Source organism: Tiliqua scincoides, chromosome 1 (assembly GCF_035046505.1).
Source record: "Tiliqua scincoides isolate rTilSci1 chromosome 1, rTilSci1.hap2, whole genome shotgun sequence".
NCBI classification, from domain to species: domain Eukaryota; kingdom Metazoa; phylum Chordata; class Lepidosauria; order Squamata; family Scincidae; genus Tiliqua; species Tiliqua scincoides.
In genome coordinates, this window is record NC_089821.1 from 115,402,283 (window position 1) to 115,427,919 (window position 25,637).

Below are 25,637 nucleotides of genomic sequence, written 5' to 3' on the forward strand. Positions count from 1 at the left end.
CTTAGCAGCCACCATTTTATTTCCCTACAATTCCCTGAAATGCAGCATCAGTCCAGAGCATCACAGAGAAAAATTTGTAGCTAACAGTGGGGGCCACCATACTTTTGTACCAGCTGCCATGTTAATTTCTCTCACACCCTTGATGTTGTTCTGGTCTGAGATGCTCTGCCACCTGAATTGGGCCATATATACCTCCTAGTATGGGACAGATCATACCTCCTAGCATTCATCCTGCTCCCACCCAAAAGCTCACACAGGTGACCTACGTACTAACGCTATTGCCACCCCTTCCTCCTCTTTGCCACCCTGGTTGCTTAGGAGAGCAGGCAGGTGAGCAAGCTTAGCAGGGAGCCAATATGAGGTAAGGTGTAGCACAGTGGAACACTGCAATTGGAGCCTGCCTCCACCCCTGAAGGCAAGGAGGCAGGAGTGGGCCTCAGGTACAACACTTTGCTTCACCTTACCCATCTGACTGAGCTCCCAAAGAGGAGGCAGCTGTGGCATTGCTGCTGGTGGAAGAACTGGGCTGCCACTGCCCCAATCCCTTTCCCCAAAACTTCCAATGAACAGTAAGATGATCCGATTGTTGCTTGAAACAGCTCAGTGGGTAGCAGGCAGGTGTTGAGCAAGGCCATTCCGCCTCGGTTTATCACTGCCCCCAACTTGCTGTTCTTGGCTGGATTGGTCCTGTTCTGGAGTAATGTGGGAGAATCAAATGATGGCCATCAGGAGGTAGCTGTGCCAAAGACATCCACTGCCTGGTATGATGGCAATCACTGGAAAAACCAAGAAAAAAGTGTAACAGCCAGGAAATGGACATAGACACATTTCAGTTACAAAAGTAAAAAAAAAAAAAAAAAAAAACAAGCACAAACTATACAAATGATCAACAGAACATGACTCATATTTTTCATATGCTACCCATTCTAACTTATGCAACAGATGCGCATAGTTTTACAAGTCTATCATTCATAGTTAAAAAAAGCTGTTTTAACTAGGGGTGCATGAGCATCTCACTGCTGACCACAAAAGGACTTGAAGATGTCTGAGTTGGTCAGTGTGACCACTTAAGTACACCTGTAGCCACCACTCTTATCATTGCCTTCCATTGCCCCAAACACTTACCTCTGGACAAGAATCTGTTCCTTCCTTTGGGACAGGGGCAGAAATGGCAGGCTCTTGGGCAGCCAATATGCCAGAGGACATCAGTGGGGTCACCATCCTACCCCCTCATTATCAGGGACACCGCCAACCCATTGCACCCTTGACTGATGAAGTCCTATGACTCTTCCCCCATCCCAGAGAGCAAGCACTCCAATTACATTCTGAGCTGGTGCAAGACAGTGGTAGAGCCTTTGGACAGTTGGATAGATGGAGGAGGTCTCTACTGAAAAGACTGGGCTATGATGAGCGGCTAATCCTGATGGTGGTGGCACCGAGCTGCATGTTGCACAATGTCTGCCTCACCCAAAGGGAGGGTCTTGTGGAGCAGGAACCATCTGCAGCAGGAGAGGGATGATAACATTGGCTTCCTCCAGGGCTGGCCTTCGGAGCCGCAGGGCCCAATGTAAAACGGTTTTACAGGACTCCATCACCACCATTCCCCCCCTCATACCCAGAAGGATGAACAGCAAGGAACCCAGCAGCAGTGTCACCACCATCGTCACTTCAGGGAAGGCTGCTTTCAAGCCAATTGGACCCAGGGATCAGTAGAAGGGTCCAGCAGCAATGCTCTGCTCACCACACAAGGCCTCAGCATGGAAGATTCCATGCTTGAAGCCGCTCTGGACTGCTTGGGGAACAGGGTTGGGATCTGGCACAACAGCTGGGTCCCAGCCCCACCTCCTGCTCCCCACCCACCTACCCCAGGACCACCCTCCACCCACCCTCCCCCGCCCCAGAACACCTCCCTCCTGTCTCGTCCCCGTCTCCTTCCCAGACCCCTCCGTCTCTCCCCAAGTTGGTGCACCGCGGAGGCTGAATGCAGCCTCTGTGGGCTGGTACATGTACCTGTGCCAGCCCAGCCAACTCCTGAGGAGGCGCAAACGTGCTTTACAGCACATTTGCAACCCTCCTGGGCTGGCACAAGGGACTTGCACTGGCCACGGCGCAGTTAGGATTGTGCCCTTCGACACAAACACACAACTGAAACACCTTTCAGCAGATATGTGCTGAGGGGGATTGTGTGACCCTTCAAAGAGCCCCAAATATTGGTTTCCCCCCCCCCATTAAGAGCCAATGTAATCTTAAGGCTCTCATAATACAGCTCCAAAATGCATCATTTTCACACCTTTCTCTCCTACTTGCTACTGGTGAGGGGAAGAAAATGTCCACCATTGAAAGATAACAGTAGGAAGAGGAGTAGCTGTGGTGAAGTTCTCCCCAGGAGGATGGTCTAGGATGCCATTTGATCTACCAAACTCACAGATAACAAAATTTGCATGGGTTTTGCAACCGCTTTGCTAGTTGCCCATAATGTTTTAGTGACTTGAAAAGACTTGAGTCTTAAGGCATTCCATGTAAAAGCCAGCCATTGAAAAAAACAGAGCTGCTGCCAGTGTGTATGTATCTTTAAATACTCCCCTGCTGTCCCCATCCCACCTGTAAACAAGGTGGGACATGGTGGGATGGACTGCTAGACAGCAGAAGCAGCTAGAGGAAGAAGTAGCAGTAGTCCCATTTGCACTGGTCATTCAAGGAGGCTTCTTTCTCCCAAGTAACAATGGAGCCATGAGGAAAGCATGATCGCTACAAACTGCTTCCCGCCCCTGGCTTCCCTGCCCCCTCCCCGGGCTTCTCCAGTCAGTTCTAAGGCAATAACCCCCTTGGGTTCCTCCTTCTACCCCATTTCATCCAAAGAAAATATCAGACCTTCCATCCTTCATTCAGTGATCATTGGCTCCTATCAGAGTCAGGAAAGAGAGCTTACTCCCGCCTTCCCCGCCTGCAAAAGCAAAACATTAATCCTTCCCTGCCTCCTGGCAGGAACTTCCCTGCTGCTCGCACTGTCTGAATAATGGCTCCACAAGGTCGTTCACACCACAAAAAAGTAAGCAAGCACATCCAGACAAACTCCAGTACACGAGTGGGGAATCAGTGCTGAGTCAAGTGGCCTCAGACGTGAGTTAATTCCCGAGTCATCAGCTCAAGTCTCTATGAGTCAGCAAAAAATGCTGATTTCTGCAACTCAGACTCAAGTTCCCATCCCTGCAATTAGTGTTTGCTGAGCCCCTAGGGCAAGTTCAAGTGGACATGTCTACAAGTGGTTACAGCTAAGTTTCCAGTGGAGAACTGTTTATGCTCCAACTATTAGTGCTTGCTTCAACATGATGTATGGGTTTGAAACTAAGAAACAAACTGCAACTGGCTATGCAAATGGACAAATATCTCAGGTTTTCACATCAAAACACTTGTGCACAGTGATGTCACTAGGAGGTGCGGCGGGTGCAGGCCACACCAAGTGACATGCATGAGGGGTGACACCAATACTGGTCAAAATTTTTAAAATCTTGGTTTGCTTTTTTTTTACAGGTATTTATATATCGCCTTTCTTTGGTCGTCAGATTTCTCCTCAGACTATATTCAAGGCGGTTTACAAAGGTAGGCTGTTCTAAATCCCTGTAGGGATTTTTACAATTGAAGAAGGTTCTATCTTTCAAGAACCACAACATTTCAGATGGATCTTTCTGATCTGGTATCACATTCTGACCTCCAGTTTCCTCCCATGCAAGCTGACAAGCAGCTCCTTCATCTCTCACATGGAGGGCAGCCAAGATGCTTCTTCACTCACACCAAAGAGCAGATGGAATAACTGAGCTCGGCTTGGCTTGTCAGCTGCTTCAAGGTCTCACCATTCACGGTGCCGGTGGCCTCGAACTGGCGACCTGCGGATGTTATCTTCAGGCAAACGGAAGCTCTACCCTCTAGACCAGACCTCCTGCCTCCTGCATTATTTTTGAATAATACCATCATGTTATATACTATTTGATGTGTAATTTCATGTAGAATGCTCTGAAACAAACTTTATAGAAATATCTCTATTCTATCATAAGCTATAGCCAAAACGCTAGCGGGGTAGGGGCAATGGTGCATCACTACACCCACTGCCTGAGGCGTTGCCTCGCCCACCACATGAGGGGTGATGCGCTGGCCTCCAGGTGATGCAAACTCTAGTGAAACCACTAGTGATGCAATGCACTTCCACTCTGGTGGAAACAGCAATTCTGTGAATGGCTTTCCAATAGTGGAAGGGCAACTGTGAATCCAAGAGTATGTCTATATCTACTTATCATTTTTAATTAAATGAGCCTTCAAACACCACAGATTGTAAGATATAACAAATGCATATTACATACACACACAATTTTAAGATTGCATTGCTCAAACTATTTATTTTGGAAGACTATTCAATTATCTTTTACTACAACAGAAGAGAACTCTATATCTTCACTGAGACAGCCCATGTAATTTAAACTGATGCACTGATTTTGGAAGAATGCTTTATTCAACACAACCACAATCTGAATTTCCAAGGTATTGAATCCTGAATTTCCAGATTTGGCTCGGTAGCAGACCTATGGTTCATTTGCCCTTTAAGTTTTAAAGCATTGCCAAAAAACATGCAACTCAAATTCTCTTTCTATATAACTTAAGGCGCAATCCTAACCCCTTATGTCAGTGCTTTCCAGCACTGACATAAGCACAGTGCTTTCCAGCTCTGACATAAGGGCAATGCAGCTCTGAGGTAAGGGAACAAATATTCCCTTACTTTGAGGAGGCATCCATGAGTGACACCCATTGGCACAGCTATACCAGTGCTGGAATCTATAAAATACTTTTGGTGCTACAAGTGTTGAATCACAGATAGCACAGTACACACACCATCAATTACACATGCACACATGCACAAGTACAACACAGTCCTGTTGTCTTCCTTCACAAATGGATTGATGCTGTTAGAAGGATTCTACACAAAGGAAGCCACTACTCAACAAGAAACTTGTATTTAATTAAATGCTTTGCAAAGAATACATGAATAAAGCTATGCATATGGCTTTTTTCTTTCTTTTTTGTGTTTATTTTTAAAAGTAACGAACAAGAAACAGGAGAGCACAGTTCTTCAACAAACAAACAGACCCAAGAAAGTAGGCTTGTAGCCACATGCTCTATGGAAAAAAGATATGCTGATGTACACAGCATTCTGTATATTGTATAATGCTAAGGAAAAAAATGCAGTGTATAACATTTTTTTCCAAACATCAGACATCTAATATCTAAATTCTACCAAAGATGGCAACCATCCTTATTTTTTCAGGATTTTACAGAAACCATTTTAGCACCATTGCTTTTTCTTTTTTTTTGTACATTTTCCATTTTTTTAAATATTATATTGCCCTGCCTATCTCCATTCTTGGAATTATAACAGAAGCATAGCACCTTTGCGTATCTAGAACGAACACTAGATTCTTAAATGCATCCCAGCTTCCAGAGATGAGGTAGCTCATGCTAAGAAATGATGGACCATTTGTTTGCCTTGATCAATCAAGGCAGCTAAGTCAGAATTCCTGGGGATGCATGACCAGTTGTTGAATGAAACGTTTAACTCAACAATTTATCTCTAATCATGGGATGGATTAAATACATGGGAATAAATGACAACATGAATAACTGGACAAAACTCTTAAGGTGGTAGGGAAATTCTGATGCTATTGAAGTCAATCAGAACATTTGACTCTGGCCACAATATAACAAAATCTTATCCATTGCCTTTAACAATTCAGAGGTAATTGGGGCAATCCCTCCCCAAAAGCAAAATCTTGTTAGTATTAAATTTGAGTTTTACATCATTATAGCACTTTCTTAGATCACTGGCTTATTAATACTAATAAGAGTTATGCATTGAACTACATAGGGGTAACATGTAATGGCCTGTGGGAGATAATCAAATTAAAATTGCAGAATTACAGCCATAAAGAACTTGAACACCATCTACTGCAACCCTCTGTACTGCAGTAGGGTTTTGCATGTGTAAACCCACTTCATGGATTAGCCCATATGAGCCAATAAGTCTGCTATGAGCAGGTTGCATGTTGATTCACTAAATGCGGCCAGCTTTCAAAGAAGGACCAGTGCATTATTTCTTTATTATATAGCACCATCTACGCACATGGCACCTTACATCAGATGACCGTACAAGTCCTTACCCCAAGAAGCTCACAGTCTAGAAATAAACACAAAAGAGATAACACAGAAAGGAGAAGAGAGTGGTTACAGGACAAATGGGAGGGATACATGGTCTACGTAGTGGGCACTTGCCCAATTTTGCTGCAGCTGATGCCATAGCTGAACAGACAAGCCACTGGGCACTAACAAACAGTTTTGGCAGTGGGCAGTGACATCAGAAAAGCTTCCGCTATGTGTTATGCTTGTCCCCATGCATGCATGCCCCTTATTTGGATCCTGCCCCAGAGATCAAGCAAAAGAAGTAGATTTTGGTAGATTATTTCTCTTATTCAAATTCACCAAAGTGGCTACAATGACCAGATAAGTTCACTGAAAAATTCATCCAAATGAATTACACTACGGAGTGATTCTGATATTGCTTTTCCTCATGCAGCAAAGTGAGGAGAAAAAGACAAAAGAGGTGAGCCATTACAGTTAGAAAGAGTCAAAGGCACAACCATGGTTGACCAGCTTTCAAGGAAATTTCCCCATTGCGTGCATCAGATTTGCACATAACCACTCAGAAAATACAGATTTTCTGTTCTGTTCCCTTTCGGAAAAGGCACAAGCGAGAGAGAAAAATAAGGTGAGAATCTGTTCTTAAGAAGGCACACAAACACTATGGGAAGAGTAATGCCAATCAAGTTATGCTTATCTAAAAAAAAAAAACAACTTACAACTGTGCACTAATACTTACTAAAAGAGGCAAATGTGGGAGCAAAACTGGAATGCTAATTTTTGCCTGGAAAGCTCAGACTACATCCTTGCATTGAATATTGTGACGTGTCAAAAGAAGTAGTAGTTGTGTTGATGAAGGCTGCCGCAGTGTGTTGCTCAGCTACTGCGATGTAATGTCCATGAACATTCTACGGCAGCCATTTTCAACCACTGTTCCATAGCTCATTGGTGTGCAGCGAATGGTCTGCAGGTGTGCCACAGGAGTTTGGGTGAGGGTCATTCATTAGTAGGGCCACTGGGGGATGTGAGCCCCCTGCTAGCAATACAGTGTGCCTTGTCAATTGTTTAAAGACTGATGGTGTGCCTTGACAATTTTAGTACCTTACCAGTGTGCCATGAGATGAAAAAGGTTGAAAGTCACTGTTCTATGGAGTGAAATTGCCACTCACATAATATCTGTGAACACTGTATGAAGAAAGTGAAAAAGCAGTTTGCCAGATGGGGAAAAAATATACATGAGCCCAAGGAGCCGGACATGTTATGAGACACAGTAGGGAGAAACGTGAATGGTCCCAGCCCAGGAGGTAGGATGTCTAAGGTGCAAGCAGCCCAAAGGCAGAGTAGCTGAAGAAAAAGAACAGAGTCAGTATAGTACTGGCAACCTTCAGTCTCGAAAGACTATGGTATCGCGCTCTGAAAGGTGGTTCTGGCACAGCGTCTAGTGTGGCTGAAAAGGCCAATCCGGGAGTGACAATCCCTTCCACACCGGGAGCAAGTGCAGTCTTGCACAGAGTCAGTAGTGGACTGAGAAATTAGAAAGAAAGAGATGCTAAGGGGCAAGAACTCCAGGTGCAGGATGGCTAAAGCAAATTGAAATGCACTGAAAAGCAGGGGTGTGAGCAAGTGAGGGGTGCTGATGTATGAAGCTGGATGAAGAAGATCCAAGAAGAAAGCAGGGTATGTGGAAAACCTCATGTTTTTCATGGACAGGGAGGATAAGGACTGTTAATTGAATGGCATGGAAAGTTTGAAGACTTGGGGACTCCTGTACCTTTCAGAGTTGCGTAGAAAGGAGAATTTTGTCAGGTATGGCTTATCCCCTAACTGTGTCACTGTAACTTGGCAAACTTAAGGGGTGTACGGCAATGGCCAAAAAGTAGAGGGAGTTGAATCTCACAAATTAATCTGAATTAACCAACCAGTTCTTGGGCTGTAGGCTTCTAATACCAACTAATTTCATATTCTATGACGCTGCATTGGCGAATTGGACTTGGGATACCCAGTCTCACAATTGGACAATTACAAGTCTTATATTTATCCATCCATTTAGCATACTTGCATCCTGTGAATTTCTCTTATTAGATGAGCGAAAACCCAAAATAAAATAATGATTACTATTATTATCATCATTATTATTAATAATAAGAAAACATATTTTTGCATCAAAGCGTGGTCATTTGTCCTTTTAAAATCATTTTACTTCATTCAAATGTTGATTTGGGACAATTAGACTGCAGGTTTGTGAGTAAGTAAAATAAATATTCTAAAGAAGGCCAGGGAATTAGAAAGAACTGTTATATACAATGCTGATCCCAACATCAGCCATTACTTCAAGAGTCTCAGGATTAACTTCACTCAGTCTAAGTTCTTGGATTCTGTTGCTGTTTCTGTTGCTCCTGATACTTGTGAACTGGTAAGATTTTCCTTTGTTCAATTTCCCTTTTTCTTTTCTTTATTTCTTTTTGTTTTACACAAAACAAACTGGCCCAATCTCGATTCCAAACTCTTGGTCTGCACTTCCAATGTCCACAGGAGCGATATCAACAATAGGTAAGCGTGCCACATTCTGCGTTCTGTATTCAAAGACTGTGCTGCCCACATTCCCGTTGCGTTTCTGGAAAGTCAAAAGGGAGAGAAAAATAAGGGGTTGAGAAAGTTGGTCAAATTTCTCACAAACCAAGAAGGGAACCGATATGTCCAGTTCCACCTGAACAAGTGTAGTCCTGGTTAGGTATTCAATACTATCCATCTGCTCTTTGGTGAAGAATGGAGAAAAGAGGGATGGGTTGCCCAATCCTATTCCCAGTAGGGCCACCGGGTGCAGCGGCATCAAAATGGTGGCCGTTGTATCCTGCAGTGGCCACTAGAGGGCTCCTGGGGGAAGGGGACATTCATCCCCTTCTCCTGAGTAAAGGGGGCTCCACAATGGAACTACTTGAGTCTGCACCAGTTGTTTTGCCGGCGCAGACTGGAGAATCTGCATGTCAGGTTCTGCAGCCATGCACAGAAGATAAGATCTGGCAGAGCAGGGCTCGCTGGTCCCACCCCCTCCTAGTCTGGTTACTCCCCTGCCCCAACCCTCCTCCAACATGCCTCCCTCCACCCTGAAAACCAGCATTGCTACCCAGCAGTGCGACTTACTCTCAGGCATTCCCATGGTGTCTCCACTTGGCACCGGCCCAATGCCAGCAACCCCTCCTACCCAGGTTCTATGCACATGCCTTATGGCACATCTGTGACACTTAACACCTGCACTGAGCTCCAGCACCAGTGTTACAGTCCCTTAGGATTGGGCTCTAAATCAGCCCCTCTTCTCCCAAACAGCTGATCATCAGTATTTAAGTATCGGAACCATTTGATGCTGCTCCAGATTGTGGATGAGGCAAGAAATTGAGTGCATTGCAGCCATTTGTACATGCAAAACTGTGGGATGGATCTCATATATGATTTGGGATGGCTTGTCTGAAAATAAGTTACTTTTCAGAATGCATATTGGGCACCTGAACAATCCATTTTAAACAGGGTTTATCCCAAACTAGTGAACCTCTAGACCAGTGATTTTGATTTAATGTTCCGCAGCACATTGATGTGCTGAGAATGGTCTGCAGGTGCGCTGCAGGAGTTTGGGGGAGGGTTATTTATTAGTAGGGCTATTGTGAGATGTGAACCCTCAACACCAACAGTATGGTGTGCCTTGATAATTTTAGCACCTTGTCAGTGTGCCATGAGATGAAAAAGGTTGAAAAGTGCTACTGTAGACTCTGTTGATTACGTGGAACACAATGGCTCCCTTAGACCAATGCAACCCTTGAGATGGAGGAGTTGTCTTGTTAGGAGTCTATAGCCTTTACACACATTCAGACGTGGGTTTGATTATAATGCACCTCCCTGTATCTGGTAGGCAGATCCAGGCTCATCCAGATTCCTCTCCCTTCACTACACAGTTTCCCACAAAGAGTGCATATGGCTTCTAGCTAGATTATGACATATATTCTTGGCACTTTCAATATGTAAAATCCTTTACAATTATATTTTAGCGTTGGTTTAATACAATTCAAAAGACAATAATTCAGGTAGGTGATGGCCTACAGGAGTGTGGTGCAGCCTCTATCACACACACATCCACAGACACTTTTAGCAGCCTGTGTGGGTTAATAATATTGTCAATTGGTGCTGTGTGGTTCAGGCTGCTATGGGCCTGTGTAGCAATATCTGCCTCTCTCCTTACCATCTGATCTCAGAAGCTAAGCAGGGTCAGGCCTGGTTAGTACTTGGATGGGAGACCGCCTGGGAATACCGGGTGCTGTAGGCTTATACCATAGTCTTTCCAGACTGAAGGTTGCCAACCAACCAACCTTACCTTTGCAGTTGGCATTCAGCTAAAGTAAGTAACCAGTAAATGCTCAAGGCCTCTCATCTTTAGATGCTATTCTGTGATGAGCAGCTGGGGCTGCAGACTTACACACACTTATCTGGGGGCAAGTTCCATTAAACCCAATGGAACTTACTTCTGAGTAGACATGCATAGGTCTGCACTCCCAGAACTGGAGTGTGCTATTGGCTGTGACACAGCAGTTCCCTGTCACCTCCTGCAGTGCTGTAAATCCTTCCCATGAAGAAATCAATGCTTTAAAATATTTTTTTTCTTACTGAGAGAAACCTGAGAACAAACATTAAGATAATAAGCCCTGTGATGAATTCAACGTTGAAAAGGCATTCTACTTACAGTGCAGCTATCATGAAGAACAGTGTATCTAAACCGGCTGTTTCCTTCAGCTTTGATCTCAAGGTCGTTCGCTCCTTTCAGGACAACGGCTTTCTTCAGGTTCTTGGCTTGGTCATCCATGTATCCTATGCTGTTCTTGCAATGGTAGGTGATGTTCTGAGAGGCTTCTTTGGACAGGAGGCGTAGGAAAGTCATTTGAGTGACAGCAGTACTGGCTGACTCGCCATCACCATAGAAAAACTACAAAAGGCACAACAAAGTATACATTTATTCAACCCAGCATTGTAAATCGTGATTGTAAAATATGAATGCTATCCAGGAACATAAAGTCCAAATAAAGAGTAAGGGCAATTGCTTGTTACACATTTGGATAACTTCAACATGAGAAATAAAAGACTCCTAGAGTTAATACATAATACGTAAGTAAATAAGTACTATATTAATATAGTATACTACCGTGGGCCTGCTGTATCTGTGGATTCAGGACTAGCAGACTTCAGTATTCACGAGTCAGACCCAAATGGACCCTCTGGAAGCAAGGGGAGCATAGCTCCCTTTACCTCCAGAAGATTACAAGGCCCCAAACCCACGGATTTCATTATCTGCAGGTTTCCTTATCTGTGAAGGTTCCTGGAACAGAACCCCCACAGAAAATGTGGGGGGGGCCCTGTATACCAAAATCATATATATTAATAATTACATGTGTATTCTTTTCTTTCAACTCACAAACAGAATTATTCAACAAATAGTTGAACAAATATTAAAACAAACTGAAATATTTAAAGCCCTCCCAAAGAAAATAATGAGATAAATATTTGCCTCCTAAGAAAATGTACTTACCTGTGAACCCCTATTCATATCAAGCCCATACCATATAGGCTTTAGATCAGATGACCTACTAGTCCACCACGTTTTGCGTGGAATACTAGCTGGGTGTGCAGATATACAGGTTTCTCCCGTTTCCATGTTGCAGAATACTTTAATGGCATCTTCTACACAGCCCTGGTTGGGATCAATCCAATATTGTCCTGCAAAAACAACATAGGACAGGTTAGAAAAGAAAGGCAGATCAGTTTTTAATTGTTCCACTTTGGTGTCAGTAAAGTTCAGTAGGTAGATCATAACTGTTAGTGCTGCAACAGATTAGGTAATATCTTAAAAGAAGCATTTTTGTCTGTATGAGAGAGAACAGTGAACACCTCTGCTAGTTTGTACTTCTGTTTAAGGCTCAATCAGTGCAGGTTAAAAGTTCAGAAGACGTTTAGTTTCAATTCTCTTATCAGTCACTACATGTGTCTTCTTCAGTAACAGTTGCACTGGCAGGGCTTTTTTTCTAATGGAACGCGGGGGAACAGAGTTCTGGCACCTTTTTGCAGGGGCCCCTCCCCTTCGGAGGCATTCCAGGAGGGGACGGAGCAAGAAAGAGGCATTCGCTGGGTGGGTGCTGGGGGGTGCAGGGTGGGCAGGCGCCTGGCCCCTGCCTGACTGCACAACGACCCCCTCCTGCCCCATCCCCAAGCTCTCGCCTAAGCCCAGCCCGCCTCCCCTCCCCCCATGCTCTGCTTCCCCGTGCAGCTTCCAAGCTGGTGGAGGGCACAGGGGACACGTGCCAATGCCGAGGAGGAGGACGGACAGCTGGACAGCCAGCCAGCCAGCCAGGGAGACAGGCTGTGGCACCTACGGAACGCCCAGGTACTGGCTTGGCGGAGGAGGAGGGGAAGGAAGCTGGCTGGTGCAGCCCCCGTGCCAATCTGCAGCACAAGCCTAGGTGTGTCTACTCAGAAGTAAGTCTCATTGTGCTCAGTGGGGCTTGCTCCTGGGAAAGGGTGCATAGACTTGCAGCCTGAGAGCCCAAGCCTATGCATGTCTACTCAGAATGGGGCTTACTCCTGGGAAAGTGTCATAGCCTTGCAGCCTGAGTAGACAGGCAGAGGAAGGGCTCTGAGGCTGCAGTCCTCTCCATACTTTCCTGGGAAGAAGCCCCACTGCCTCTACTGGGACTGACTTCTGAGGAGACAGGCACAGGAGGGGCTCTGAGGCTGCAGTCCTATCCACACTTTCCTGGGAGGAAGCCCCACTGCCTCTAATGGGACTGACTTCTGAGTAGACAGCCATAGGCTTTGGCTCTGAGGCTGCAGTTCTCTCCACACTTTCCTGGGAGGAAGCCCCATTGACTCTAATGGGACTGACTTCTGAGTAAACAGGCGCAGGATTGGGCCCTGAGGCTGCCATCCTATCCACAGTAAGCCCCATTCACTATAATGGAACTTACTTCTGAGTAGACAGGCACAGGATTGGACTCTAAGGCTGCCATCCTATCCACAATAAGCCCCATTCACTAAAGTGGACTTCTGAGTAGACATGCATAGGATTGGGCTCTTAGGCTGCAATCCTAGGCACTTTCCTGGGAGTAAGCTCCATTGACTAGAACGAGATTTACTTCAGAGTAGACATGCCTAGGATTGGGCTCTTAATCCTGGCAGAGATATATATCTGCACCCATTTTCACATGCTAAGGGCAGGTGAAAAGGGATTCTACGTGTGTACAACGTGCTGTCCAGCCTTGCCAGAGATCCTCCTCATCCTTCCCCCACAAGCATGCCCTCCGCCAGCCAGCGTTTGCAGCTCCTCTCCAGCAATGCACAGCAGCTGCTCAGGGCAACAGAGAACATACAATTGCATGCCAAGCGCCTTCCCAAAGACAGAGTATTCTGATACCTGAATTAAAACATATTTATTCGCTTGTTTGCAAACATAGCTGTGCACCTAAGGACCCCTCTCGTGTAAGAATTCCTTTTTTGTTCTTACTCCCACAGTTGCTTAGAGTAATTTTACTACATGGAACTCATGTAAGCCATTTTTCGGAATCCATTCACTGCTTCCTCTCCTCGAAGTAGTGCCACACTACATACTACACACTGCAAGTGCACATGTACAGTATTTTTCCCCATGTGTAGAAAAAGTAGCTAGGGGGAAGGGGATGTGGAGATTGACAACCCAATCCTATGCATGTCTACTCAGAAGTAAGTTCATCTTTAGGGGGGAAGCACATAAAAAAATATTTTATTTCTCCAATAAAAAATGGTTTAAAAATAAATAAATAAATAAATAAATAAATAAATAAATAAATAAATAAAAGATTAACAAGTTGTGAGTTCCTGCACCTTTTTTTTTTTTAAACAAAAAAAGCACTGTGTACTGGCATATAGATGCTGCATGAAACTGTAGGGGAAGCACATATGGTAGAAACTTTTAAGTGTTACATACACTATATGTAGGGTTGGTGTTAAGAAAGCCCAAAAGAAAAATAGACATTTAGCACTATTTTTCTACCCACCACTCTTTTTGGATGGATGGCATAACTTCAGGTCATCACAAGTACGTGCTGGGTGCTTCTTGGAACCATCAGGGCTGCGCATGGTTTCAATCTGGCTGCTCAGTGACTTCAGCGTTGCATGGACTCCTGGATCTGTTTTATTGTTGTCATCTGGGGCAGCCTCATCATCAGTGAACTCTGGCAATGGATCTGCTAGACCATCATCATAATGTCCCATAATGTCACCAATTGCAGCAGTGAGGTGGCCTGGGGGACCTGGTGGGCCTGGGGGACCAGGGTCACCTGGTGGGCCCTAGACATAAGTAGTGAGAGAGAGAATGTGTTCATGATTCAATGTGCGCCCATGTAATAGGTGTTATACATAACACTAAATTCTTACAGCCCCCCCCCCCCAAAAAAAACCCTCCTATTTTTTACCTCAGGTCCTGTTTCTCCCATAGTTCCTCTTACACCAGGAGGTCCAACCGGACCAAGGGGGCCAGCATTTCCTTCTTTACCTAACGGTCCAACTGGACCTGGAGGACCCTGCATTGTGAGAGAATTTTCTTATCATTAATGTTAACAGTACAGCTTCCCTCCCCCCCCCCAGCTGAACCGTGATACTTCAGGCTTTGCCTCAGCTTTCCATGTAATGGTCCCACACTCTATGTACAGCTGCTATGCACAATAGCTCTTTGGCCCTGGTGATTGAGGTGCAAGCACATTCACACCAAAAGAGGCATCTGACTAATTCAGTGGGGGCTAGATGAGCATTGTCATGCAGAGGCAAATGTGCAACCAGAGGTTCACTTGCACCCTCATTGGCTGAGCTGGTAGAAAACTGCTTCCACAAATGATTCTCCCTTGCTGTTGGGATCAATGTTTTAACCAGAGAGGCACTGGGTCATTGCCTAAGCATATTTACTTTTGATCAAATCCCACTGAAGCAGAAAGGATTGACCTGTGAGCCACGAACACTTAGAATTAAAACCGTAAGAGAGCACAGTGCAACAGTAACACCAGCCCCCTCTTTGTAAGAATCTGTCTCTTTAAAGGCAAAACACATTTCAGTTCTTATGAAGTATGATGAGTTCTGTTCATACTTGGAACTAAAAAAAAATGCACAAACTCATTCTGAAGGGAAAAAAACCCAGCAAATCCTGTGATCAAAATAAATCTGTGACATTTATGTGTCACACACACAGTTAAATGTACATAGCATGCACACACGTCTTCAATTTATATTCTGAGCCAGCTAGTTTAGGCTTTGTTTATGTCCCGAATTTGGAATTGTGCTTGCCAAGAACAGGGAGGCAGCAGGAGTGATATGAATAAATATCAGAAAAACATTTGTAGTCAGAACAATTAAAGTCAAAAGAGAAGCACAGGTTGTCCCTTGCTGTCCGCTAGGGTTCCGTTCCAGAACCCCTAGTGGATAAAAAAAAAATCTGTGGATAAAAAAACAATGGAAAAATAGATTTAAAGACCCACTTCCAGGTTTCTTTCCCCTCCATTGCTCCTAATGGAATAACAACATCCTCAACATCTGCAGGGGTTTGATTCTGGGACTCCCTGCTGATACCATAAAATGTGTTAAATAAAAGCAGTTTAAAAAAATTTAAAAACATGTCCCTTTACAATTGTGGTTTAAAAACAGCTTTTCTTACTGTTGTAGAGAGGCAGTCAGCAATTAGAAATGCAAAGAACCCCCTGCCTAAAGAATGGAATGATCACTTGCATGACTGTTTCTCTACGACAGTACAAAAAGCAGTTTTTTAAACTGTGATTTTAAAGAGATGCATATTTCCCCTTCTGCAGGGATCAGCACATTCCTTCTCATTTGCAGTGGCCATTCGTGCTGAGTCAAATCTGTGTATAAAAAATCCGTGTATAACAAGGCTGGACCTGTACAATTAAACATGTGGAGTACATGCATCCACTTTGCTCTACCCCAACTCATGAGACTGTACTTGTACATTTTTAAGCTGCTTAAGAACTGTGAGGTATAGAATCTTGTAATTTAGGAACTGACAACTGAGATATCTTTGTAAGCTAACATCTTTGCCAAATCCTCAATCACTTTTGGAACTCCACAAACAAGGGAACTGGGGAGGAGGATGAACAGCCCCAAGCGTAACCTTCCTTAATGAAAGTACATGGTAATCCTCATACACAGTTTGTTGACTTTGAAATCAACAAACACCATCTGCACAACAGCAAATGTTAATGGAAAGCCTAAATTGTTTCCATATTGTTTGTTCATATCTGGTATACTCACTCTAGGGCCAAATGGACCTGGAATCCCAGAACTGCCTTGCTCTCCAATAGGACCCTACAGACAAAATACACAAGGTGATCTTTTTATTTCTATGTTATATAAATATTAATGCAAAGTAACATTAATCTATATTCATGTTCTGTTATCTTTAAAGAAGACCCTAATCTTAGAGAATGCCATGTCTGTGAAAACTATGTCTGTGAAGTTCCATCTAAGGTTAACTCTGCTTATCTCAGCATGGTGTTCATTTCTACCATGTGAATTAGTAGCAAAGTCCATCAATGTTAAGAGAACAGAGAAGCAGTCTTTTAAAGAACTGGCAGCACAAATCTGTGAATGAGAGGGCACAAATGGAGAGTCACTGCCCCATGAAAATGATACAAATAATTAAAACATTCCCAGTGCTTTCAAGTCTGAATATTGCTCCAGATGCATTATATTGATGCACTCCTTACAACATAGCACAGTAATGCTATCCTTTATCCTAAGACGTTTAACTCCATTCTGCAGCAGGGGAACTGAATCTGAGAGGGAAATAGTTCACCTAAGGCCACCTTGTGTCTTCACAGCAGAGGTGAGGCTCAATCTGGGGAAGGTCTGATTGGCAGCTCAGAGCCCAATCCTGTCCCTGATGGTGCTGCCAGGTGCAGCAGGGCCAAAATGGCTACTGCTGCATCCAGCAGCACTGCCAGGGCTGCCAGATGTCTTCAGGGGGAAGCCCCAAGCCCCACAATTGGGCTTTTCAAGTCTGCACTGGCTGTTTTGCTGGCACAGACTTGATGGCCTCTGTGTTGGGCTATGCAGCCTGACATGGAGGATAGGATCTGCCGGAGCAGAACTCTACAGGTCCCACCACCTCCCGTCCTGGTTCCTCCCCCTGCTGGAGAAGGATCTAAGTCTGGGTTATGCTCTGATTTCCAAGCTGGATTGTTTGAATTCCGAGCTATGCAAAATAACAGCACAAGTGCACCACGTAATGGGACCTTTAGCTGGTCATGGTTTAGTTTTGAAGCCTAAATTGATGATGTCCCTTCCAGCCATGGCATCACTTCCAGGTTAATGACATCACTTCTGGTGGGTCCCAACAGATTGTCATTTGAAAAGTAGGTCCCAGTGCTAAACAGTTTCAGAACCACTGCAATAGACCATACAATAACTTTTAAAGAACTGAAAAAGATGAATTATTTTAAAATCATGACTGTATTACACTGTACATACAATTCAGCAGACTTGTAAATATTCACTCATCTACTTGCCTCCCAACAAAACAGTACTTTTGTTGGAGAATGTCATCTCCCTTCTGACCACAGTATATAAGAGCCTACCCAAATAAGAAAGTCCTCCAGAGGCCCAACCAAAAACGTTGGGAAACTAGAAGAGAGCTGGTACTTTTCTCTTTCAGATTCATGATGTGGCATAAATTAGACTGCATGAGGTAGGCTAGTAAAAATGTTGTGAATTAGTAACTTTTTTGTATATGATTTTTACCAAAGATTATTCATTGTTTTAGCTATGGAGGTTTTAATTTTTGTAAACTAGTTTGGATACATTGTATTTAGAAAAGTGGTGCAGAGATCTATTAAAAAAATAAATTGTGGACTCATCTGCACAATTGCCATTGCAGTCTTGTGAGGCACACTTAACCTCTTTAAGTTGTAGCGATTCTGGAATGCAAATGGAGCACACCACACACAAGAAGTTCCTTATTCATTTCAGTAGAAGAAATCATCAACTGAAATTAATGGAGAAGTATATGGGAGAAGCTCCATGTATACAGTGGTGTTCACAGAGGCTCCTAATCAAGGAACACCACTCTTATAAGAGCAGAAGGTTTGAATAAGAATGAAGATGAAAATACAGGTAACAACTTACAGGAGGTCCAGGAAGACCTTGAAGACCAGTAAAACCTCGATGACCTTTCTGTCCCCTGTCACCTCTATCTCCATTGTCACCTTTATCACCACGGGGACCTTGGGGACCCTATAAGAAGAAGAAAAAAATAAAGGATACAACACAGTTAACTTAAGTGCATTATAGTCTGGGTATGGAAAAATTTGTTCGCTTATGTGGGGACTGCATTGCAGCTGCATCGACAGGATTGGGTCCTGAGCACTCTTCACCTCTGCTCCCTTTATGAAGATACAAAGAGCATTTCTGGCTTCTGATTGCTTCCATTTGCTTAGGCCTTGCAGGAATGTATATTTAAGAACATCTGCCTGCTAGCTGAAATAATGAAATGATGGAAGAGTCCAAAACAAATGACTTATTTACATGACATTATTTTTTGCTATCAATTTAGCTTTCATAAGCTTGGGTCATTTTCAGCTTAAAAATACAACTGTCCACCAATAGGTGTTTAATCCTTGTGCTGTTTAATTACTGAACTGATTAGTAAGCTACAATAAGAATGATTATCAATTCAGGAATGGATCTGATGCTGAAAAAATTAGTACCAATTTAAAATATAGTAAAACTTAATTACTATTCGTAGCAATACTTCAATTTTTGTTCAATCATCTTAATGTATCTTTTTATTTTAAATGTTGCAATAATTGGTTATAAGTAGAAATTAATGAAAGTATTGTGATAAAGAAATGTAACCCCTGCTAACTAGGTAAGAGGTACTTTTAAAGTGGGTGCTCCTCTTTTATTTAGCAGGGGGAGAGTAACTGGCCCACCTCACCCCAGCAGTGTCTTTTCTAGTGGCTGTCTACTGGTGTTTCATCTTTTTAGATTGTGAGCCCTTTTGGGACAGGGAGCCATTAGTTATTTGATTGTCTCTGTAAACTGCTTTGTGAACTTTCTGTTGAAAAGCAGTATATAAATACTAATACTAATTGTTCAGTATTCTTTTTCTGCAACAGTTAATGCATTTGTAAAAATAACTCAGAACACACAGGCAATTTAAAATAACTCAGAACATACAGGCAAACCACGTTTTCCAGCACGACCAGGAGGACCCATTGGACCCCGTGAACCCTACAAGGAAACAAAAACTTATTTCATTGACTATTCATTATTAATATACGATTAATTATTCAATTAGTATATTCATACCATATAGTCACAACCAAACTCTCCAAAACTATAGTAGATGCTGACAATTTTCAGCCACAGGCCCAAACTGAGGAACAGCTCATGCAATCGTACTAGAATCAAGAGAAGCACCACAGTCACTTGCTATCTCTCTTCATAGCAGGAGGCCGCTGCCTCAGTCTCGTAGTTGTGATATGAGGCTTGTTTCAGAAGAAAAGCAAAACTAAGGACTTGATTGCTTAGCAAGTGTTCAGTTCTTGGTTGTTCCACTAACCAATAGGCAGCCCGATCCTGAGCTCCTGTGCCACACACTTGCAGCAGCACCAAAGACGGCTGCCGCTGCATCCTGCAGGCCAACAGCAGCCACGGGCGGCACCTCAGGAGAAGAGGTCTTTCGTCTCCTTCTCCCAGGTAAAGGAAGCAGCCCCTCAATGGGGCTACTTGATTCACCACCAACCAAAAGGTCAATGGTGAAGTAAGAGCATTCTTGTTGGGCACTGAGCCCCACAGAAATGCTCTGGATCTGGTGAAGCAGAGCTCCAACAGACCCGCCTCCCTCCCTCCCTGCTCCCTCCCCTGGCATGCCTCCCACCTGCCCTCTCCCCGCCTCCCCGTAATGCCTCCTCCCCCTCCCTAGAATGCCTCCTCCCTGCCTCCCCCCGCCCCCACTTTCTTCTGCGCAGCTTGGCAGTCTGACATTTGCAACAGTGTGTGCCGGTGTGTCGAGCCCAGGAATGGGCTCTAAATTGACAGTCAGAAAATTAAAGCCATATAATGAAGAAAGGGTCCCTCTGTAGGAAATGTCCCTACTTACAGGTTCACCCCTTTGTCCTGCATCTCCTGGAGTTCCAACTGGCCCTGGTGTGCCTGGAGCACCCTGTGAACCAGGAAAGCCTGCAGGTCCAGGTTCACCCCGATCACCCTGTAACAAAATTGATTCTTTTTTTCAGTTCTAATTTAATATTACAACAATACACCTGAAATTATTAAGACATCATTCGCTTTAATAGCGCCATTACTCTGAACCAGAAATGTGAAAAACCTCCCCAGGAAATGGGGGAGGTTCCAAACAGAAATTTATCGGACTTCCCTTCTATGGAGGAAGATTCATTTCATTTCATTTCAAATTGAGATTCATTTCAAATTTCACTTTCCAGAAATTTCAATGCCAATTTGACACGAGACAAAAAGTTTGGCAAAGGGGTGACTCGCCCCACTCCTTGTAGAAATTCTGTTCCTTGAACTGAAAGGCCACAGCTACTTGAACAACACCAAGAGCCTTATGTAGACTGTTACATTAACCACGAAAAGGGCATCACAGTTATTTGAATAATGAAACATACAAACCTGCAGATATGTATTATGTTGGTGGTGGGTTGCTGCATCTTTAAATTAGACATAATTCCTAGCAGCCCTTAAAAAATGAAACACTTAGAGCAATGAAAAGCTACTGTCAGCCAGCCAGTTTGCCCCCCCACCCAACAAGTGAGACTGGATGATTGATTATAGGGTGACTATTGGTTTCAAAAGTTAGGGGAGGATACACAGTGAAGCATATTCCCTTCATCCCTCCTCCCCAAAACTATGCCCATGTAAACCAGTAATGAACTCCAAGCATATAATCACCCAGTTTCAAGTTTGTGTTCTTGACTAAACACATTCTTAATCTGAAGTTCTTCAGCTTTGATCTCAACTTCACATGCAGACTAGCTCTGATTAAGAACACTGATTCCTCTCTTACCCCAAAGTAAATTTATAAGGCACCAGATAAATCTACGGAGTAGAAAGAAACAATATAATTCACAGCAGTGGCATAGCTAGTGGGGGGCGGTCCGCCCCAGATACCACCCTTGGGGGGTTGTAACACCACAAATGTCCCGACATTGCTAATATCATGAAGGTTAGGTGTAATCCCATCATGCCATATACCGTTGGATGTGGAATTTCCAGCAAAATGCAATGTAATAAACTGCGTTGAAATATCTCAATTCCATCAAAAGTTATGGCCAAAAAACTGGAAACAAAAAAATGCATTGAACCCTATGGAAAATGAAACTGGGCCATATCGTGCATTTACTCGCAAGTAGGCAAACTTGCCATAGTTCATCGGAAAGGGCAGGCTGAGAGGAATCCAATGACACCAGAATGGTTCCTATCCAATGAAAACAGCCCCCCAAAAACACCCAAGAAGGAAGTCCCTCTCTCCGAGCAGACGAATGTATTGAGCTCTATGGAAAGCGAAAGTAAGCCACACGGTCATGTTTACTCGCAAGTAAGCGAATGTGCCTTGGCTCCTGGTCAAGTCAGGCAAAGAGGAATGCAAGGCTAGCTGCATGGTCCCAATCTGATGAAAGTGGAGCTCAACAACTGCTCCAGAAGGCAGCACCCTCCAAAGATACAAAATTATGCATGGGAAGGATAAAGTGGATAGAGAGATGCTCTTTACACTCTCACATAACACCAGAAACAGGGGACATCCACTAAAATTGAGTGTTGGGAGAGTTAGGACAGACAAAAGAAAATATCTTTACTCAGCGTGTGGTTGGTCTGTGGAATTCCTTGCCACAGGATGTGGTGACGGCATCTGGCCTGGATGCCTTTAAAAGGGGATTGGACAAGTTTCTGGAGGAAAAATCCATTACGGGTTACAAGCCATGATGTGTATGTGCAACCTCCTGATTTTAGAAATGGGCTATGTATCAGAATGCCAGATGCAAGGGAAGTCTCTTGTTATCTGGTGTGCTCCCTGGGGCATTTGGTGGGCCGCTGTGAGATACAGGAAGCTGGACTAGATGGGCCTATGGCCTGATCCAGTGAGGCTGTTCTTATGATCTTATGAATAAAACAGAGGCTTGAGCTGCTAAGGTGGGCACTGGGGAGGGCTGAAAATCTCACTGATTTATTTGTGTGTGTGTGTGTTTGGGGAGGTATTATTGCAGGCAGCAATCCTCCCCAAAAGAATAAAACAGAGGCTTGAACTGGTAAGGTGGGCACTGGGGAAGGCTGAAAATCTCACTGCTTTATCTGTGTATGTGTGTGTTTGGGGGGGGGGGTGTTATTGCCAGGCATGCTACAGAGAAAATTCACTTGGTGAAACAGGGCTGGCTTCCCCTTATTTATCTGTTTTTCTTAAATTTAATTATTTACAATTATTTTATTTTGCTTGATGATGTCACTTCCAGCCATGACATCACTTCCGGTGGTTCCTGGACAGATTGTCATTCTAAAAAGTGGGTCCCAGTGTTAAAAGTTTGAGAACCACTGCCTTAACTCAAAACAGGCCAATGAGACATTGGGGGGGACGGGGACCTAGTGACCAAAATTCTGGAAATCGTGGCTTTTAGGAATAATACCATCATGTTATATACCAGGAGTCTCAAAACCCTGGTCCGGGGGCCAGATGCAGCCCACAGCAAGCCTCTTTCCAGCCTGCGGCCAACGTCTTGTCCCCTAAAAGCCTCTGGCCCATTCAACTGAACATGACCAGAACTGTGCTCTGATTGTCTGGAGGGTGTTCTGAGGGCCAGAGAGGTTGAATGTATGAGCCCATTCATTCATTTATTCACTCATCTAAGTTCCATCTCTAATTTATTTATTTAAATTTTATATTTAAATTTGGAGACTCCTGTTATATACCATTTGATGCAGAATTTCATCCATTGCTTGTGGGGAAATATTCACTGCATTTATTTTTCTGGCCATTATTATTATTCATTCCACTATCTCTGTCTCACCTACTTCACAGGGTTGCTGTGAGGACAAAATAAGGGGAGGAACCATGTACACCACCCTGAGCTGCTTAGAGGAAGGGTGGTATAAAAAGTGAATTAATTAATTAAACAATATAATTAAACAATATAATTAATTAATTAATTAAGTCATATGGAGTGACAAAAATTTATGGGCCCCGGGTGTCAAATGACCTAGCTACGCCTCTGATTCACAGTATTATTCATTGCAGTATGTGCTTACCTGTTCACCAACAGCTCCATCTCGTCCAGGAGTACCATCATTTCCAGCAGGACCCTATGGGTTGGAGTTGAGGGAAAATGAAATCATATATTAATAATAGCAGGTTAAAAGGTTATCACAAAACAGGTTAAAAGATATCTGTTATCTTTTAAAAGATAACAGGTTAAAAGGCTTTTGCTAAACAGATAGCTATAAACATCTATGTGTTCAGGGTAATAATCACAGCAAATTCTTACTCTTTACAGAATATTTCTAGTATAATACACTAATATAGCAGTTCCCAAACCACCAATCGGTCATGACCAAATTTTTTGTGGTTCATAAAACTGATAGGGCAGATTAGGCTATGTGCATCAAGAGTTAAACAAGTTGCTACTTGGGGGGGGAGCACTGCTGCCCATCACCATTATAGCCAAATCCCATGACATTTATAAATCAGGCAGCAGCCTCTAGGTCTCTAAAAGTGTGGGAACCACTGCTTACATTGGGGCCAGAGACACTTACCTCTGGACCTGCTTCACCCACTGGGCCAGAAGCACCAGGAGGCCCTATGGGCCCAGAAGGGCCTTTGTCTCCAGATGGTCCTGTTGGGCCTTGTTTTCCTGGTGTACCCTGGAGTGAGAAGAAATGTCATGTCAACATCTTTAAAGTAACACACTGCAATAGAAACAAACGTTGCTTCTCAAGGAGGATCAATCTAAAAGAGCAACAATGTATTACTAAGAAAAGCTATCAGCTATTGCAGCGGTGTCCAAAGTTTTTGGCAGGAGGGTCACATCATCTCTCTGACACTGTGGGGGAGTGACATTATTGGGGAGTGACATTATTGGGGGCTGGGGGAGAAAAAGAATTAATTGACATTTAAAATTTGAATAAATTTACATAAATTTACATAAATGAATATATTAAAGATGAACTTATATGAATGAATGACGGTCTTGCAATAGCTCAAGGCCTATAAACGCCCTTGCACGAAGCACGGCTGGCCTTTCCTTTGCTGCTGCTACTGCATCACAGACGTGAAACAACAAGCAGTGGAGGGAGCCCTCATCCCACAGCTCACGCAAGAGGTCAAACAGTCGCTCTCACGCTGAGAGCAGATGCATCAGGCCAGTGTGGATGCCAACAAATCTCCGGAGGGCCAGAGGCTCATTGGAGACTGGAGGCTCCCTGGGGGCTGCACTGAGAGGCCTTGAGGGCCGCAAGTGGCCCCAGGGCCGGGGTTTGGGCACCCCTGATCTACTGTGTTCAAAATATAAAGATAGAAGATACGTTCTAGCATGCCATGGAACAGTGCAGAGGCCTACTTCACCAAATATTCCTGCATTCAAAATTTCACAGCTACAGAAAAGAGAATGGTTTCATATTTGAAGTACAACTTCTGCTGATACTCACAGCAGGACCAGGTAGCCCTGGCATGCCCCTCTCTCCTCGTTGACCTGGCATACCCACAATGCCTCTCTGGCCAGTAGTTCCAGCTGGACCTGGGGGACCATCGGGACCCTAAGGTGTATAAGTTGAAAAAGAAAAAAAGAATCAGATAGCAACTGTAAAAATAATATAGATTCTCTAAAATGTAGATTTGAATCAAAAGGCTTAAGTTTTCTGTAAAGCTACAAAGTGCCAGAACTTCAAATTTGTCTAAAGAGTGTTTACTGGAGAAATGACAGACCTATACACAAAAATAAAGTGCCACAATGCCACTGAAAAAAAATTTGATTCCACTATGAATAAGAAATGAATAGACATAAATGGTTGTAGTTCCTTTGAAATATGTGAGTGAAGAGAAACAATCTGAAGGTACAGCACAATTCAGAAAATCAGTGAGTATTTCTTCTTTGGCTGTAACCATGTTTTCCTTTTCCCCTTCCCAAACACGTGGGGGTCACATGAGCCAGTCAGATGAAAATGATGGATTCATTGGCTCTATTTGTGAGGTCCAAAGTGGACATGCCCAGGAATTGAAAGTAAGTCTGTGTAAGGTAAAGTAGGATTCTGGTTAGGGTCTTGGTCAACTAGGGGGAGGAAAAATGAAATGGGAAAAGTGAAGGAAAGTTAAGAGTAGTGGTCATTGAGGAAAAGGATTTCTAGTGAGCTCAGTAGAGAGGAGTAGCAGTCACATTACAGAC

At 43.7% G+C, this 25,637-nt stretch overlaps 1 protein-coding gene across 1 annotated transcript in view; it reads right to left on the reverse strand.

The window, feature by feature from the left end:
- Positions 1-4,987: 4,987 nt before the first annotated feature.
- Positions 4,988-25,637, reverse strand: part of COL5A2 (collagen type V alpha 2 chain) — a 177,599-nt gene continuing 156,949 nt past the window's right edge. The window contains exons 43-54 of the mRNA XM_066612123.1: positions 24,904-25,011; positions 24,013-24,120; positions 23,509-23,562; positions 20,351-20,458; positions 19,426-19,479; positions 18,373-18,480; positions 16,501-16,554; positions 14,661-14,768; positions 14,244-14,535; positions 11,747-11,934; positions 10,907-11,146; positions 4,988-8,794 (exon numbers count right to left, since the gene is read on the reverse strand). Coding sequence (XP_066468220.1) covers positions 8,648-8,794; positions 10,907-11,146; positions 11,747-11,934; positions 14,244-14,535; positions 14,661-14,768; positions 16,501-16,554; positions 18,373-18,480; positions 19,426-19,479; positions 20,351-20,458; positions 23,509-23,562; positions 24,013-24,120; positions 24,904-25,011 — 1,569 coding nt within the window. The 3' untranslated portion in view covers positions 4,988-8,647. The remainder of the gene's footprint in view (positions 8,795-10,906; positions 11,147-11,746; positions 11,935-14,243; positions 14,536-14,660; positions 14,769-16,500; positions 16,555-18,372; positions 18,481-19,425; positions 19,480-20,350; positions 20,459-23,508; positions 23,563-24,012; positions 24,121-24,903; positions 25,012-25,637) is intronic.